Raw genomic sequence first — 17,475 nt, 5'->3', positions numbered from 1 at the left:
TGCCATTTATAACAAAGAAAATAAGAAAGATTTCTTCTTCCAAAGTCTGAAATCTGCTCCAAACCACATCATTGACCCATCCATCAAAAATACATAACAATGGCAATCAGTCTCTAGTTACTCATTACTTGTATTTTCATTTAATAAGCTATGTTTTACTTTTGCTTGATTCACTATTTGGACGTCTACTTTTTATCTTATTAGCTACTCTAACTTATTACTTTGTTGTGATTTACATTACAAGACAGAGGTTGGTAGTTCTCATTTACTCATTTATTCAATACATTTGATTGAGTAACTTTTTACAGAAATTTTACTTTTTGCCGTACTTTTCGACTTTTACTCCTACTTGAGTACTTTATTGAAGTAAAACTGTGGTTACTTTTCCCTCTATGAGTAAGTGTACAAGTGACAAAAGCTGTCTCATTTTTGCATCTATTCTTTGAAAATGCCAGATTTTGTGTATTATTTAATGTTTTGTCCTTAAAATGACATTAGAGATTACGTCCGGACAGTCATACACTTACTCTTTACTTGAGAAGTTGTGTTCCCAAATACGTTTTTACTCTTAGGCTACATGAGTAATTTCTTGTTCCACTACTTTGTACTTCCACTTGAGTAATATTATTTACAAATGTCACTCCTACTTGAGTCCAATTTTTGGTTGGTTTGGTTTTGTTACTACAATATAATAACTGTCTACTCTACCCAGGGTCTTTGCTGTGTGATTGGATATTGTCATAACATGTCCTTGAATTATCCATAGTCTGAAGGTGACCTCTGTGCTCCTTTTGGTGCAATTAGCATTAGCATTAGCATTAGCGTGTTTGTGCGTATGCTAGGAGCCTCCTGAGAGTGTGATTCACTGGTTTACCATCAGCCTCACACCTGTGTAGGCTCAGACAGACGTGCTCCTCCCTCTGTGTCATCAGGGTTACTCACGGAGTGCACTGGAATCTGCCACTGCCACATTACTGGAATTACAGCCCAGCCTATAGCGCTACAGCTAGCAAAGAGGCTAGCTTGTTTACAGGGTCTTTCCTTGTATAGACTGTAGCAGAACAACAACAACAACAACAAACTTTATTTATAAAGCGCTTTTCATACAAGAAAAATGTAACACAAAGTGCTTTACAGTGCATTAAAATCAGTCCCACCCACCAAACCCACCCAACCACCCCACAGCCAAACAACCCAACCCCAACACATCAATAAACACAACCAGAGAACCCCCCACCCCAACGCACACTCACACCCCCCACCCCAACACGTGTTAAAATACCTTTGGTTTCATTAAAATAAGTTTAAATGCCATAGGCTGGATAAAGATGAACCAGATGAGAGAGCTCCACCAGAGGAACCATCTGCACCAGGAGCAGGGTCACCCGCAGCCACAGGACACCAGCCCAGGGCCCAGAGAAGAGATGAGGTCAAGACCAAACCTCCAGGGCCCACGAGCCAGGGCCCAGCAGCCACAGCCAACCACAGCTCCCGGTGCAGAGGGCTCCTCAGAGGAAACACTGGCAAATCTAAAATGATTAAAAGAAATAAAATAAATCAAAGCTTAAACAAGTAAATAAGACATAAGTAAAACATGGATATCAACATACACTAGCCAGCCTGAATAAATAGAGAAGTAAACTAAAGTGATAAATACTAATCAAAAGCTATGCTAAAAAGATGGGTCTTGAGCCTGCTTTTAAAAACCTGAATGTTCTCTGCGGCCCTGAGGTCCTCCGGCAGACTGTGCCATAGACGGGGGCTGTAAAACTGGAAAGAGGCCTCTCCATGCGTGTGTGTCCTGACTTTGGGGATGACTAGGAGCCTGCTGCCGAAGGAGCGCAGGGGCCGCGAGGGGTCATAGGATAAAAGCAGTTCTGTAAGATAAGAAGGCCCAAGACCATTAAGACATTTAAAAACCAGTAAAAGAACTTTAAAATCGATCCTGAAACACACAGGGAGCCAATTCGGGGATTCTAAAACCGGTGTAATGTGGTCCCGCCCCCTGGTCTTAGTCAGGACACGTGCTGCTGAATTTTGTAATAATTGTAGACCTGAAATAGCCTTTTTGGGAAGACCAGAGAGCAGGGCATTACAGTAATCTATACGACTGGTGATAAAAGCATGCATCAGCGTCTCTGGGTTGGCCCGAGAGAGAATGGGACGGACTCTGGCTATGTTTTTCAAATGGTAAAAAACAATTTTTGTGATGTTTTTAATGTGTGGAATAAAAGTCAGCTCAGAGTCAAAAATAACGCCCAGGTTTCTTACTTGTGATGATGGATTAAAAGACTGTGACTGTAATTTGGGTAAAAGTTTCTCTCTCTGGGCCTCAGGACCAATGATTAAAACCTCAGTTTTGTCCTGGTTAAGCTGGAGGAAGTTTTCTGCCATCCAGGATGTGATGTCTAAAATACAGTTAAAAAGAGCATCCACTGGGCTGGTGTCATCAGGAGACATGAAGATGTAAAGCTGTGTATCATCTGCATAGCTGTGGAAGCTGATTCCATGTCTCCTGATGACATCACCAAGAGGGAGAATGTACAGGTTAAAAAGTATAGGACCTAAAATGGAACCCTGGGGCACTCCACATGTGATTTTATGAACCTGAGAGGAGTAGGTGTCTAAACTTACCATAAATGTTCTGTCTGTGAGGTAGGAAGTAAACCATTTGTGTACAGTACCAGAGGCCGACGATGTGTTTGAGTCTGTTTAAAAGAATAGTGTGGTCTACTGTATCAAAGGCAGCGCTTAGATCCAGTAGAACCAACACTGTCACCTGTTTAGAATCATAATTTAGTCTAAAATCATTTAAAATCTTTGTCAAGGCTGTCTCTGTACTGTGGTTTACTCTAAAACCAGACTGACATTCTTCAAGAATGTTCTGTGTGTTTAAAAAGTAATTAAGCTGGGTAAAAACAAGTTTTTCTAAAATTTTGCTTAAAAATGGTAAGTTAGACACTGGTCTGTAATTGTTAAAATCATTAAAATCTAAATTGCTCTTCTTCAGCAGGGGCCTCACCACTGCAGCTTTAAAAGCAGTGGGAAAGACCCCTGTCTGAAGAGAGTAGTTCATCATGTTTAAAAGCTCGTCTCTAAAAGATTCATAAAATGACTTGAAAAACCGTGTTGGAATGGGGTCAACAAGACATGTGGTGGGTCTCACTGAGGAGAAAACTTCATCAAGCCTCTCAGCATTAACCAGGACAAAACTGTCCAGTGTTTCCTCTGGTAAAGACAAACAATCAGATGTGTTAAAAACAGTGGTTTGGTTAGATAAAATGTCACATCTGATTTTGTTTATCTTTCCCATGAAGTGGTCTGCAAACTGCTCACAAAGGGAGTCAGTGGGAGGGAGTTTGAAATTGTTAAAATTAGTGTTAGTAAGATGGTCGATAGTGGAGAAAAGAATTTTGGGGTTGTTTTTATTGTTTGTGATTAGTTTGGAGAAATATGAGTTTCTATTGTTTCTGATGGCATTATTATATGTTTTTAGATGTTGGTTATACATTTGAAAGTTAATTGTGATTTCGTTTTTCCTCCATTTTCTTTCTGCCCTTCTGCAATTTCGTTTGAGTTGTTTTATTGATTCATTTTTCCATGGTGCCACAGGTTTGGAGGGGGCCTTGCTTAATTTAAGAGGAGCAACTGTTAAAATCATCAACAATAAAATCACAGGAGGCAAGTAAAACAATTGGAGGAGTGTTCTCTAAAATTTGAATAAAATTTGCAGCCACTTCAGGGGTAAGATGACGCTTCCTCACAGTTCTCACAGAGGTCTCCCGCTGAATAAAACCAGTGATATTAAAAAACACACAGAAATGATCTGACACAGCCAGGTCAACAACAGAGGACACACTCGCAGACAGGCCATGAGTGATGACCAAGTCCAGAGTGTGTCCTCTGTTGTGAGTTGGCTGTGTCACATGCTGGGTAAAATCAATGTAATTAAGAACATTTAAAATTTCCCTTGCGACAGGGTCTAAAATATCTACATGTAAATTAAAATCACCGGTTAAAATAATCATATTGTAAGAATTATGTAAAATCGATAAGAATTCGGAAAATTCATTGATAAAAATACTGCACTTTTTTGGTGGTCTGTAAATTGTTACTGCTAAAATTGGTGGGTTATTAAAAACAACTGCGTGGTATTCGAAACTTGTAAAATGATTAAATAAAATAGGTTTGGTGGCCAGAGTACTTGAACATATAGAAGCAGTGCCACCTCCCCTTTTACTACCCCTAATTGAAAAAGCATAGTTAAAATCAGAGGGGGAGGCCTCATTGAGAACAACCGGTCCATCTCCACCCAACCAAGTTTCCCTTAAAAAGAGACAGTCAAGTTTGTGGTCTAAAATTAAGTCATTGACAATAAAAGCTTTGTTCAGCAGAGAGCGGACATTTAAAAGTGCCATGTTTATTGTTGAAGGAGGATGAGTAGGAGGAATCTTTGATAAATAATTTTTTGGTGAGCTGTGATAAATTATTGATGGTAACTGTACGATTGTAAGAGTTTTTGTGAATAGGCCGCTCTCTGCTGAAAATTACCGGGATATGATGTGATGATTCTATTGATGGCGTGGACGATGGTGATGAGGTTTCTGGAGAAAACCGTCATGTAGATTCTATTGTGAGCTGTATGTTCTGGGAAAAAAGAAATGAACCATGGAGACTTGGATGAAGAAGGTCCTTTTTGAACAGTCCGGGTCTCTTGAAGAACAGAAGGAAATTGTCTATGTAGGGGATATGGTTGGTGGTGCAGAAGGATTTGAGCCAGATGTGAAGTTGTCTTAAGCGGCTGAATTTGATGTCTCCAAAGTGAGGTGGGGTGAGTGGGACGGAGATTATGCATTTTTTATTTAGACTATGGATGGTGGAGATGAGAGTTAAGAAGTGGTCCTTAAGTGTTTCTGACTGCTGCAAACGGAGATCATTAGTTCCAACATGAATCACAACTGTGTTAACTGTGGGATGCTGACGTAGGATGTTGGGGGCGGAGTTTGTGATGTCCTGGACGAGGGCACCTGGGTGACAAGACGTATAGCCATTTTTTACCCTCACGTGTCTGACCAAGGAGGAGCCCAGTATCAGAACAGAGGGACCTGAAGGACCTGGCCGCGGCGCTGAGGCTGGAGCCGCTGGTGGAGCCTGTGCTGGGTCTCTCTGTGGCGCCGTGGAAACACCCACCGGAGCAGAGCTTTCACCTGGGTTACACCCACTGGAAGCGGCCGGGCCCTGCGTGCACCGAGAGGACGCAGCGCATACACCCGACTCACGGCGAGCAGCCTGGCCCGACATATGTGGGGACGCGGCCGCGGAGCCTCCGCTTGGGGCTGCTGGAGCGGCAGGTGGAGATGAGTGGTGCATCAGCGGAAAGTCAGTCAGAGAGCCCAGGAAAGGTGGTGATGAGCCCGTGCGCCACGCTCCAGGAGGTTTAGGAGCCGGGGTGAATTGGATGCTAACAGGACGTGTCCGACAGCGGACTGGAGGCTGCCGCTGGGGCTGTCCTGCTGTCAGCAGAGGAAACTCTTCCAAGGCCAGGACTGAGAATTTGTGCGTAGAGTAGCCAAAAATTGTACTCAAGTAAGAGTGGCATTATGACAAAGTAGTGGTAAAAGAGATCACTCAAGTAAGAGTAAAAAAGTATTTGGGAAAAGTAGACTACTAAGTAAAAGCAGGCGTAACTGTCAGGACATAACATCTGATTTATAATTTGAAGTTAATGTAATTTGAAGGACAAAACATTAAATGGAAAGACACGCATGAGACATATAAAACATTTACAAATTCTGAAGGATGAGTGAAAGAAACTAGGGATGGGCTGTAATAAAAAGGGTTGACAATAATCATTAGTGGCACTTTTTATATAATCATGATAATTGGCAACAAAGATAATCGCCATTGTGTCACCAGAATGTGCAGAAGAAGAAAAAAAAATACTTCAAAAAACTTCAAAACTTCAAAATCACTGTTGTTTTCACTTATAACAAAGTACAATACTTTAACAGCTGTTTAGATATGGAACCTATTCATTATGTTAAAATTGTAATTAATCATATCCAGCACATTTTGAAACTGTCAACAATAATTATCGTGATATAATCGTTAATCGCAATTATTTTGGCAATGATAATTGTGAGACCAAATTTCAATATCGGCCCATGCCTACAAGAAAAAATTGCTCAGATCATTTTATATTGTCAACATAAAGCTTTTGTGTAGATTTACTCACAGTGGGAAGAGTAACCACAACTTTTACTCAAGTAAGAGTATGGTTACTTTAATGAAAATAATACTAATATAAGTAGGAATAAAAGTTTTGTTGCTACAGAAGTGCTCTGAAAAGTACAATTTCTTTTAAAAGTTGCTCAAGTAAATGTAACAAATTCTACCCTCTCTTAATATTCAAGTGACAGTGTCGTTATTTTAAAAAAGAGTGAAAAGTATTTCTGAAACTACTGCTCAAGTTAGAGTAATTGTAGACTGTTAGGACACAGCATCTGCTTTGTAATTTAAAGTTAATGTAGGCCTAATTGGAAGGACAAAAAATGTAATAATGCAAAAAATATGATATTTTCAAAAGAATAGATCACACAAATGAGAAAAAGTAATCATATCTGAAGGAGCATAAGAAAACAAATCATTTAATATTGTCAACTCAATATAAAACTTTTGTCACTTGTAGAGTACAGTAAAACTTGTATTCAAATAGGAAAAAGTATGTTGCTAGAAAACTTCTGTGAAAAGTATCATTTCTTTAAAAAGTAACTCAAGTCAATGTAAGTAAGTAAATGTAACAGTACATGAGGCCTACCCAGCTATGGACTCTAGAGATGTTATATTCAAGTGAGAGTGTCATTACTTCAAAGTAATACTTGAAATTACTCATCTAAAGACTGAAAAGTATTTCTGAAACTACTACTCAAGTGAGAGTAATTGTAGACTAACTGTCGGGACATAACACCCTCTTTATAATTTGCAGTTATTGTAACTGTAAAGACAAAACAGTAAATAATGCACAAATAATATTCATATCTGAAGACGCTTTTAATATTTAATATTGTCAACTCAACTTAAAGCTTTTGTCACATGTAGATTTACTCAGAGTACGGAGAGTACTGTTTCACTGTAAAATGTACTACTACTAAGTATGTGTCAAATCAAATGATCTGTCATGGGAAATGTCTGCTTTTTACCATACTGGTGAAACAAAACAACATATTTTAGGCCCAATTATAGGCCTACTGAACAGTATTACATATTCACATATTGTGAGGTGGTACTAGTGCAAGTATACATTACTAAATGGTTTTTGTACCTTCAATACATTCAAAGTGCTTTACATCATTACATTCATACATCAGTCTGCGCTGACACTGGGTCAAGTGTCATGCCCAAGAACAGAAGAACAGTTTTCATTTGGAGGAGCTGGGCTCACACCTTCAACCTGTGGCTCAGGGCAGGATATCTGACCCCTCTACCAACTGTGCTTATGAGAGCAAGACTGATCGCAACTGAATTGGACTAAAAATTCAGAAAATACATACATCATTATGTTAGAATTTTGACATTTTAAATCATAATATTTATCTAAAACAAATTAATAAAAGAAAAAAGTCCTCTGACTTCCACGTTGGAAAATTGCGTTTCCCAATGGAAGCCTACGTCATCGTACATGTTGTAGCGGCCAAAATGTACCTCCAGCCTCTAGGTGGAAGAACATGTCGCTCTTTGAATGGAAATACAGAATACGTAGCTTGTTTGTTGCATATTTGGACAGAACAGTGTTTTTAAAAATACTTAAAATATGGAAGACATTTTATGACTGAATGAGATATATTGAAATCATCCATTGCTGCAGCTCATTTAGAGGTTAAAGCAAATTTAGCTGCACTCCTGGTTTAAAACACTGCATTGGAACAAAAGTGTGAACTTGCAAAATTGCAGCAAATTGCAGTTGTGAGAAGGAAAAAGGAACAACTTGAAACTGAAATATGGCTGAAATTAATGCTAAACTATCCTCATTAAAAAATCCTAAAAGCAATGATAGAACAGCTTCTAATAAGCCTAAATTAAAACAGATTCCAAAGCCAGACATTTCTGTTTAAGTGTGAAGTTGTGATTCGAGCCACCCCGCAGACCACCACTTATGAACTCTGTAGTTAGCATACAGAGGCCGGTGCAGGTGACATCCACCTCACCTCTTTCACAGACTCTGCTCCACCCATCCTGTGATCACATCTCCAATGTTCCATCCCAATGTCAACAACTGGACGACCTCTTTTTCTCTAATGGTGCATCAGATCCCTTTAAAGATATGGATTCCTCAGATGGATTCCAAGAGCACAGGTATAGGGCCTGGTGCTGCTGGACCCCAATTGCTAAAGGACATAGAAGGCCCTCTGGGGAGAGGACAGGGTAGGACAGGCCTCCCTGATGATCTGCACATGCTCTCAGTGGAGGAGAAGTGAGGTCACTGCTGGCATTTCACTGGACACAGAGGATTTAGTTTGAGAGGATTTTGTGTTCCTACACCACTTGCCTTTGATCCTGAAAGAACTCTGAAGCTCAAGATCTCTTCCACCTTTAGAGACCAAAGGCATTCAAGAGGAAGATGGAAGTCATGAATTTGAATGACTGAATTGAGTATTTGTGGCTTTCAATTATTATTATCTTTGAAGATGTGTATTTATTGATAGGTATGCCATAGGTCTCATTATGTCCTTTATACATTATGGCCTCATTTAAATGTTTTATAATATTTCTGGTTCATGCAGAACCTGAAATATAATTTGAGAGGTTATGGAAATGTTATACTACCTAATGTTTGAACTACTCGTAAAAGTTTTTGTGTGACTGTGTGGGGTGAAATTGTGCAATACTCTGGATTTACAACAAAAGCAGTGCCAAAGTATTCATAAATGTAAGTTTTTATATAAAGACATGGTCTGGCCTGAATACAGAGAGAGATAAATATATTGTCATACTGAACTTTCTCTGTATCAGTGTTGGTTTTACTTCATGCTTATTGTTTCCTTACCATTGCCGTATTCTTGTTCTTACCATTGTTGGTATGTTTTTGTTTCTGTTGCAAATTAAAAATGCCTCATGTTACTTATACTAACACTGTGCATCTAAATTACTGTCATTGACCTTTTGCTGCATTTATTGTCATGAATTGAATGAATTTATGTGTATGTATATTGTATATGTATGTATATATGTGTGTCTATACTGTGTATATGTATGTATGTATATTATGCATTATACATATATGTATACTTTTTTTGTTCAACTGAATAGGAAGCTTAAACAAAGTCTTTAATTTATATTCTAATGGAAGATAATGGGATTTAATATGTTTTCTTCTTCCCACTCCTTTTCGGGATTATTTAAGAAAAACTATGTGAGATGTTCCTGAAAGAAGTGTCCTGTATAAATGTGTTAATTAATCTGCTCGAAAAAAAGAGGCAATTAAGGGTCCGAGGTGTAACCTAAAGCCTCTAGGTGTCACTGGTGACTCACCTGTGCCTTTTAAAGGGGAGGTAATTAGTGCATGTGTGAGGGGAAGGGTCTTTTGACCATGTTAATGGAATACATGGAAATAAAGGGCATTTGCCATAAAGAGCCATGCAGAGGCATGCATCAAATATGCACGAATTATGCTAAATACAACTTCAAGAGGTTAAATAAGAAAGGAAACAATTATAACATGGTTAAAAGGTCTGAGAAGTACATATTGCACAATAGAGCTCCTTTAAATTGCTGCAATTCCAGAATCAACAAGGCTACAATTATGACTCCTCTGCAAAAAATATATATAACAAATAACAAAATAACAAAATATCCCTGTGTCCCCAAATCTATAAAACCTGCTAACCTGCATCTGACTTATTAAGTATTAAAGTAATGCTCCTGGACATATAGTAGTAATAGAGGTGGGCAGAATATTGAAATATTGATAATATTGTGAATGTTGTTTTGAAGATATGCTAAATTCAAATATCAGTAAATCGCTTTTAATTTAAAAATGGCTGCAAAAAGATCAATTACTACAAAATGTAAATCAACAATTTTTATTCCTAATTTCCAGGAGTGGAAAGTAATTACAACTAGAATTGAGTAGGTTTTTGGTGTAATTGTACTTTTTTGAGAAGATTTTTAACCTGTACTTGTAATTGAGTATAATTCTACCCATGTAATCGTAATTACATATATTTTCAGTCATAAAAGTTACTGAGTACTGTCCAAAGTCAAATTTTCCCAATTCATAGCAGTTTGTGCAACTAACTCAGATAAGATAGATCACTGCTTTGCCTGCACTGATTGGCCACAGCTCAGAGAATATGCAAATTGTGGCTTAAAACGACTAATTTAGTTTTACCTTTTTTGAGTGACTTTTCTTGACTGTATAAAACAAAATTTATCTAAAATGCTTCTGAAATTGTGTTTAAAAGTAACTAGTAATTAGTTATAATGCCATTCCCTCATCAAAAACATGTCTGAAGTGGTTTTATATGTCATCCATTCACTTTTTAGTAGTTCAGTAAGACCTATTTGAGCTCTCCTTAAAGTTAGCAGTAAGATTATGTCCAATGCTTAGCCCACAAGTCTATGTCACCCATAATCCTGCATGGCAATTTTCCATAAATATACAAAAACGTGATACTGTCATGATGTGTGTATGTCTGTTCCTGTTCTGTCTCCCTGTGTGCTCTTTGCCCTCCCTCAGCTGTCTGTACCTGGAGCTGGGCGGAGCTCTCGGCTCCTCCCGCTCGCATCTACTGTCCATCTGGCTAATCACCACACCTGCCATGGATAAGAGGAGCTGGGAGAAGACACTCAGTGCGAGATCGTCTGCATTTCCTCACACTGTCTGCGTGATTGTCGTCGTCCCTTCATTCCTGTCGTTCCTGTCGTTCCTGTGTTCCTGTCGTTCCTGTGTTCCTGTGTTCCTGTCATGCTCCGGCCCTGGATGTCTCCTGCCCGTTCTGCCCTACGCCCGTCTGGTCTGCCTCCCGCTACCTACATCCCGTATGAACTTTCTGAACTGTCTTGTGCACTAAATGTACAATAAACACTGTAAATATTCCCCGAGTCTGCACTCTTTGGTCTGCTACACCCACCATTATGACAGATACACTACAACTTCACAAACCTGATGTAATATATAGTAGTTTCATTAGTGGGAGGCATGGCAATATGTGATAGTGCTCTGAAGGGGGACTGACTTACGAAGCAAAACTTATTAAACTTATTAAACTTGTTAATGCATTGTTTATGCCAAATATAGCATATTACAAACAATAAAAGGTAACATGGTGATCTAAATATCTAATATGCTGACAATTAATTCCCCCATAGAAGTGTAATATCCGTTCTTTAAGTACAATTTTGGCAGCAGTACTTGTACAAATTTTATGTGCTCCTTCCACCACATTTTTAATAGTCAAGTTGCTTTATAGCTACTCTCTCAACACACAAATGGTAAAGGAAGTCAGCAAGGAAGGAAAACACTGCCAGTCCTCACCTTTATACACTGTTCTGTATGCACACATTTCAAACCACAACTCCCAAACACTGTCTGTACTAGTGTCACTGTACCAAAATTTTATTTTGATACAAAGGAATGGGCTCAATACCAATTGCAATACCGTGATGATGATGATGATGATGATGATGATGATGATGATGATAAAAAACACACACACTTTAGACAGTAGAATGTAATTTTGAATATTAAATCATAATACTTTACTTAATATTACCGTGTGACTTCATATCTGTGTAAGCCCTCAGTCATCCACATAGGTTCCATAGTGGTCCATGGATGTATACTAGTCTATGTGGTCTTATATTTGTTCTGATAAGGCTCAAGATCATTCTAAAATTATTCAGGAAAAGTTCATTTCTGTTCTGTGAATTTGACTTTTTTAGTATCAATACCGGCTCAAATTAGTACCTAGTCTTGATACTTTTGACAACCCTAGTCTGTACTCGTGTCAGAATACAGTCACCTAGTACTGTAGTATTGTCATGGGTTACATTAGCTTAAAGATCTTAGGCTTAGGCTCTACCCTCCTCCCACCCAAAAGGAGGAGAATGTATCAACAAGACAGCAACCAGTTTAACCAGTACCAATGCATGTGCTAACAGCTAGGGCTAATACAGACCATGTGGAAAGCAATAAAGCAAGTTGATTAGAATTATAAAGGGGGAAGAGGAAATCGGGTGATAAAATTCTTAAACCAGATGCCCTGCTTGTTATAATCAGCCACTTGTGTATATTAGGGTTGGAATGCAGGTGAAGTCTCAAAAACACAACAACAAAGCACACTGTGGGTGAGGTCCAAACCTACCCATTCAGTTAGAGGGTAAATGCTGAGCAGTTAGCTTACTTACTTACTTAGCCTATAAAACTGTTCTGGGTTAATGCTGGGTTAACAGCAAAAAATAGTCAATTTTAATCTGAGACAAGAGTATAATGATCTAAACCAGAGCTAACTAAGGTTAATTAAACTGGTGTTAGACCAAAAGTAAACCTTAACCATTAAAAATATGCAATAAACCCACTAATTTCAACACATTTGTCATGGCCTTGTTGTAACAATATATCAATAGATCCTACAGTACATGTTAGAATGGCAAAAAGCATAAAAGTTCCTTTTCTGGCTTCAAATCCAGAAAACAGTAGTACTTTTGTCCATACTAAGCTGCCTAAATGTGATAAGGAAACATATGAGATGAATAACATCTCACTTATTAAATGGTTATTTATTATTTGCTATTGGCATGTATTGAACTTAAAGTTAAAATGACCCTCACTTTAATTGTCCTCTGAAGAGTGTATACAAAATGGATTCTTGTGAGCTTTAAGCCATGTTTTAGTGTTATTACCTCATCAAAAACATTCCCGGAGTGGTGTCTTGTTTGTTTTGAGTAACCCTTTATTATTAGTCTGTCTACATCTCCAAAGCTCTGTTTCATCTTGTGATGTCATGAAGCGGTAATGTTCAAGTTAACAGCTCCTTTTACCTTTTTCTTTGTAGAGACTGGCAATACAGGGCTGAAATTATCCAAATTATTCTAGTGATTCTAGTAATACTTCCAGCATTACGACATGACATCATAAAAAGTAAGACTGCGCTGTTTCCTATTTGAGAGAAGAACTCAGTCTAAATATGTAAGATTTGTGTGTTAAATGTGGAAATGAAACAAAACAAAACTCTAGGTATGTTTCTGATATGGAACCAACATCAGTATAGCATAATATGAGCTCTATAAGGCCATTGCAACAAGCATGTAACAAATGTTAATACACACAAAAAATGGCAATAAATTAGTATATAACCTGGCTTTAATAATGATATTTAAGGGAAAATAACAATAACAAATTGTACCAAATTTGACAAGAAACCATATCTGGTATTAAGGGTTCGCCATTTTTGTAGTTTGCTTACCTGATATTTGCAGAATACACAGACTGAGTGCTATTCTGATGAGTAGCCTTGTCATTCTCTTTACGAGGAAACTTTCTTTCACAGCTGAGGACGAAGCTCCAAGGTCCAGTCACTCTTTCCCAAAATGCCTCTTGTGCGCTTTGGTCATCTTCGTAGTCTCCCACATCCAATGCGCAATACTCCAAAGTGGGGAAAGGGGAAAAATAAAACGAATATTTACAAAAACAAAAGTGTAAATCCGGTTTCAGTGCTAGGACAACCCCATGATGTTTGCCTAATCAAACCAAAAGTGCAATACCTGTCGGGATACACCTGTGCCTGACGCGTGAAGCAGGAGGGAGGCGTCCGTCCGTGCGTAAAAGTGGTTGGACAGGTTTGGCGAGGAGGAGGCAGTGACAGTTATTTTCTCGTTGTTACTTGCTCTGAGCAGGTGAGAACGAACCAGCGAGGTTTAAGACAAAAACACGCAAACGTTACCTCCTCCCTAAGGAAAAAAACAACAATAATCCAACGTAAATTAAATGGGAGTAGTGGCGCCAATTTGGGCAAGTTAGTTAGCCTAATTGACCGCTAGCTCAATTTAAGTAGTAAAAGCAGGATCATTTAACAAAGCTCGGTTTCTTGTGGTTAAATCCGATACTTATTCATACACGAGCCTAATATGAGTTGTTAAAACGTTCATAATTTGAATTTCATTTGTGAATTTACCCGTTTTTTATTTTAAAGGTGGCGCGCATGTGGTGAGAGGAGCTCATTAGCGATACTAGCGGATGATAGGAGAACTACATGTATAGACCAGAAATTATATTTGCATTTTTACATATAGATTTAAGAAGTAAAGGTCTAATAATTAACTATGTATAACTATGTATAATTAATAGCAATGTGTAGACACGAGGAGAGTAAGAAAGGTCAATCAGTAACTGTATCAAAATTACTTTATTTTTGCTTTGAGACGATTTTGGAGCAACATCACAAACTCAAGGCAGTGATAATATGGAAAAGGTCAAAAACTATTACAAATGAAAAAAAATTTAAAACATTTTAGTGCATCTGCTTAAGTAAATACTGCTTATTTCCTTTTTAAAGCAACACTGTGTAATTTTCTGCACGAGTCCATGGAAACAGAAAGTTAAAACCATACATTCTCCATAGAGATAGATAAGTGTCATGCCATATTGTGGAATATTAAATCAAATGGACAAAAAGTAGCATGGGGACAAGGTAGAGGAGTTTTGTGAAGATGCAAGCCCACTCTCAGTAAGAATACCTTTTCTTAGTGCAAAAAAAATACATCCAAAATGGAAAAAACTAATTTTGTGGCTTCCTTAATCTCGTTATGATCATATGTTGCCGGCGTGTTCAGAACCTATTTATCTATTTAGTTTTTTTAGTAACTGACACAAAGTATTAAAGGCTAAAATGTAGTTGCACATTTTGCAACATTTTATGTGGGTCAAAGGGTCAACCACAAAAAAAAGCTAAAACAAAAAAACCCAAAACAAAACAAAACAGCAGATACAACAGCGCAGGCCCGAATGCAGACCAAACTGACAGAGGGTGCAACTGAGTTTTAAAAGGGTGCAAAGACAATTCTCTTCCAATTAAATTAGGGTGCAATGCACCTTTTGCACCCCTGTAGACACAGGCCATAGTGTAAAGGAGTATAATTAGAGCCATAATAATAGACAAAAAAATCTTTATTACAATAGTTCAAAAGCAGTCATACAACAATAGGACAGATAGAAAGTGTGTTGTTGTCAAGTGCTGCTCCTTTACCTCAAATATGGGTTGCTTGCATCTCTGACATCTTGTGGCAAAGGAGAGAACAGAACACTTAAAATTTTATGGGAACAAAGGTGGAAGCTATAATACATTTTTCACAATGTTCTATCAACACCAATCTATCCAGATATTTCAGTTAACTTTAGAGACAATCTAAAATTGTGCAAAGGAGAAATACTGAACCAAATTAAAACATTTCAAACCAGGATTAAACTTGGACTAATAGTAGTAGCCAAAGTAGGATTAGGTTAGGGTTGTCAAAAGTATGAAAAATCAGATATTACTTGATACTAAAAAAAGTCACATTTACAGGACAGAAATTAATCTTTCCTGAATCCCTTCAGCTGTATCCGAACAGTACTAGTATACACCCTGGACCACTATGGAACCTATACCTTTACAACATACATATGACAATGTGATAAAAGCAACAGTATTCTGAAAAAATAAAATAAAATCAAAAAGCATCTCAAGTCACTTAATGACTTGTCCAAATATGGGAAATACAATATCTCAAAGAAGCTTATATTAAAATGTGAGAAATATTTAGCATAACAAGGCATTTCTTACAGTTTCCTCTTATTTAAACCACTTCCCATTTTCTCAGTTGCAACATTTTAAAAGCCGCACAAGAATTATGAAATATGTAATTAAATACAAACACATAAAAACATTAATATTTGTATCAATGTGTGGCATGCTTAGGTCTTCATGCCAATGGTTTCGTATGTGTCGGCCGGCTGGGTCAGACCCTAAAAAGACAGTACAAATATAGATTTAGTAATAATAATAATAGTAGCAGTAGCAGTAGTACTAGTAATAGTAGTTGTAATAACATGTGTTTTAAGAAAATGGGAAAAACGTACCGAATAGATGCCGTCTTCAGTGCCCTGCAACAAAAGGAACAAAATATACATTAAAGGAAGTATATGTATCCTGCGCTCTTATGTTTAAAAAAAAAAAAAAAAAAAAAAAAAATAGGTACTACAATCACTACAGAATCTGGTTTGCCAGCTAACCTGCAGACTAAGGACACATACAAGTTTTTCTCATTGTCAGTAAATGGACAGGCCATGCCTTATGCTCAGAATGTCCAGAATTCACTCACTGAGCTGCAGAGGCTGCACTAGCACTGATTAATATTGGCTGTAGCTTCTAGGGTTTAGGTAGTGACCATTCAGATAAGAGAGGGTTCCTTTATGGTTAAACCAACTGGATTTCAACATTCAAACCGGCAACCCATATGTGAGGCTCATTCTGCTTTCTGATTGGATAAAATTCTAACATAAATAAATGGGGATCATTTGGTCAATGTTTTTGTAACTGAGAGTAAATCAGCATTATAATTATTATCAATAAAATCTATATTTGATTAGAACATATTATTGAACATCTTATCTGGAGATGCAGATTGGTGATATTTACTAAAATTTAAAATCAAACATATCATGCAGTTCTTTTAAACTTGAATCTAAAGTTAAGATGTTTCACAGTTGTAATGGAGTGGTATTAAATGTCATGTGAACATGCCATTTCCTGTTTGAGGCTGCGGTTTGACTGGACAGATATTTTGGAGATACTTCAGTATGTGGTGTCATGAGTGCATGCTATGAAAATAATGCATGTCCGAGTTCTAATCTTTTTTGAAAAGGCACTTTGTTAAATCACATTGGTCATGTTTTAATTGGCTACAAAGTATAAAATAGGTCCACTGTTGAAAATCTATCTGCATTTTTGGTCAAATTTCACATAAGGATTAAAAAAAGAAAATCATAATAATTTGCAGTCCTATACATTTCAATCATATCCCTTTATAAACAATTAATACTATATTGTTGCAAAAAATATAGAGGATTTTATCCTATTTGAGAGTCTATTGTTGCGTCTCTGGGCAAGATACTTCACCCATGAAAATATCGAACATTTTTAAAAAGTACCTTATTTGGTTTTCCATCTGTCCTCTTCTTACAACTGAGGATCTGTAAAAGATAAAACACATTGAAAATACTTTGACTTCTAGAGTTGTTTTAGCATAATAATACAACTTTAGAAATAACTTTGGTGTGATGAGTACCTGTACACTAGACATTGTGGACTAGAGTAATGCTTTGGACTCTTAATATCTTTAAATAACTCACTTCCTCAATACTTCTTCTGTCCATACAGAAGAATTTATATTCAGACAAAATCAATGTCTATCCAACACCATATTGTTTGCTTGCAGTTA

General features: G+C 37.5%; 2 protein-coding genes across 3 annotated transcripts in view; both read right to left on the bottom strand.

The window, feature by feature from the left end:
- nectin4a (nectin cell adhesion molecule 4a) overlaps positions 1 to 13,757 on the bottom strand; it is a 41,618-nt gene extending 27,861 nt beyond the window's left edge. For both annotated transcript variants that reach the window (XM_033984072.2, XM_055228829.1), the window contains exon 1: positions 13,464 to 13,757. In XM_033984072.2, the coding sequence (XP_033839963.1) occupies positions 13,464 to 13,518 (55 nt within the window). In that variant the 5' untranslated portion in view covers positions 13,519 to 13,757. The remainder of the gene's footprint in view (positions 1 to 13,463) is intronic.
- Positions 13,758 to 15,145: 1,388 nt separating this feature from the next.
- Positions 15,146 to 17,475, bottom strand: part of fcer1g (Fc epsilon receptor IgFc epsilon receptor Ig) — a 6,957-nt gene continuing 4,627 nt past the window's right edge. Inside the window, exons 3-5 of the mRNA XM_033984070.2 lie at positions 17,186 to 17,227; positions 16,115 to 16,138; positions 15,146 to 16,000 (exon numbers count right to left, since the gene is read on the bottom strand). Of these exons, the coding sequence (XP_033839961.1) occupies positions 15,950 to 16,000; positions 16,115 to 16,138; positions 17,186 to 17,227 (117 nt within the window). The 3' untranslated portion in view covers positions 15,146 to 15,949. The remainder of the gene's footprint in view (positions 16,001 to 16,114; positions 16,139 to 17,185; positions 17,228 to 17,475) is intronic.

Source organism: Periophthalmus magnuspinnatus, chromosome 18 (assembly GCF_009829125.3).
Source record: "Periophthalmus magnuspinnatus isolate fPerMag1 chromosome 18, fPerMag1.2.pri, whole genome shotgun sequence".
Classification (NCBI taxonomy): Eukaryota; Metazoa; Chordata; class Actinopteri; order Gobiiformes; family Gobiidae; genus Periophthalmus; species Periophthalmus magnuspinnatus.
This window is presented reverse-complemented; position numbering and strand designations above follow the sequence as displayed.